The 1,267-nt window shown below is 63.3% G+C and overlaps 1 protein-coding gene across 1 annotated transcript in view; it reads left to right on the forward strand.

Moving 5' to 3' along the window:
• Positions 1 to 972, forward strand: part of LOC106815815 (zinc finger protein GLIS3-like) — a 7,184-nt gene extending 6,212 nt beyond the window's left edge. The window contains exon 3 of the mRNA XM_014820326.1: positions 175 to 972. Within this exon, the coding sequence (XP_014675812.1) occupies positions 175 to 972 (798 nt within the window). The remainder of the gene's footprint in view (positions 1 to 174) is intronic.
• The last annotated feature ends 295 nt before the right edge of the window (positions 973 to 1,267 follow it).

Here is a 1,267-nt window from a genome sequence, read left to right on the forward strand (position 1 = left end):
CACCACCACCGCCACCACCACCACCACCTCTACCACCACCACCACCACCACCACCGCCACCACCACCACCACCTCTACCACCACCACCACCATCGCCATCACCATCATCATCATCATCATGGTTGAGTATAGCGAGTCCCAGCACACCACCTGCATCAAAGCGTCTCTTTCTAGGACACGTACCTGGAGAAACACATGCACAAGCACCTCACCGACGACAAGAACCAAGGTGGCGCCACCGGGCCGCCGCATGGCACCACAGACAAGCAGCTGACGGCCTTCAACGCTCTCAAGGCGTCGCAGAAATCGTCGTCGTCGTCGTCGATTGCCGACGTCGTTGGCTACGACTGCTGGGGCGCGTCGCCCGCGAAACGCGTCGGCGTCGGCGGTCTCGACGCGCTGCAGGCGCCCCCTATGTCGGCCGCGTTCGCGTCTTCGGCGATGGCGCCCCCTGACGGACACAACCCGTACTCGTGGAACGTGCCAATTAAGATGGAGACGCTGACGGACGACGCCGGCGGCCAGGTGGCTCTGCCTCCGATCTCCCTCCCGCAGAACAGCATCGCCGGCGGATACCCAACGAAATACGGAGGCGGCGGCGGCGGCGGCGGCAGCATCGTTCAGCATCACCATGGCGACAAGCGACAGACGCCGTACTCCGTCCGCGGCGTCGGCGGCAAGTCGTCGTCGTCGGCGTTCACGCCCGTCGGCCACGCCGGAAACGTCGCCACGGCCGCGGCAGACCCGCTCGCGTCTCAGCATCCCCCAGCGCCCGTCTCCCGTCCGTCGTTCTTCCCGTTCGACTCGTTCTATCCGAAGGTGCACCATCAGTCGGAGCCGCTCTACGAGCACATGTACCAGAACGGACTCGCCGGGTCTGGCTACGCAATGAACTACTACGTACCGACGCACGGAGCGTACACGCCGACGGACGGGTTCCGCGAGAAGGAGGCGCACGAGTACTCCGACTGAGCAGGAGAGAAGAAGACGAGGAGGAGGAGGAGGAGGAAGAGGAGGAGGAGGAGGAGGAGGAGGAGGCAGAGGTGGAGTCAGCGGATGAGGAGGAGGAGGAGGAGGAGGAGGAGGAAGCAGAGGTGGAGTCAGCGGATGATGAGGAGGAGGCAGCTGAGGAGGCATAGGTGGGAGAAGAGGAGGAGATGGATGAGGCAGAGGAAGAGGAAGAGGAGATTAAGGGAGGTCATGCCTCTCTCCACCGCGCATGCAAAGCCGATGAGAAGTGGTAGGAGAAACGGTGCCTTGTACATGA

This window comes from Priapulus caudatus, unplaced genomic scaffold, assembly GCF_000485595.1.
Source record: "Priapulus caudatus unplaced genomic scaffold, Priapulus_caudatus-5.0.1 Scaffold1207, whole genome shotgun sequence".
Taxonomy (NCBI): Eukaryota; Metazoa; Priapulida; class Priapulimorpha; order Priapulimorphida; family Priapulidae; genus Priapulus; species Priapulus caudatus.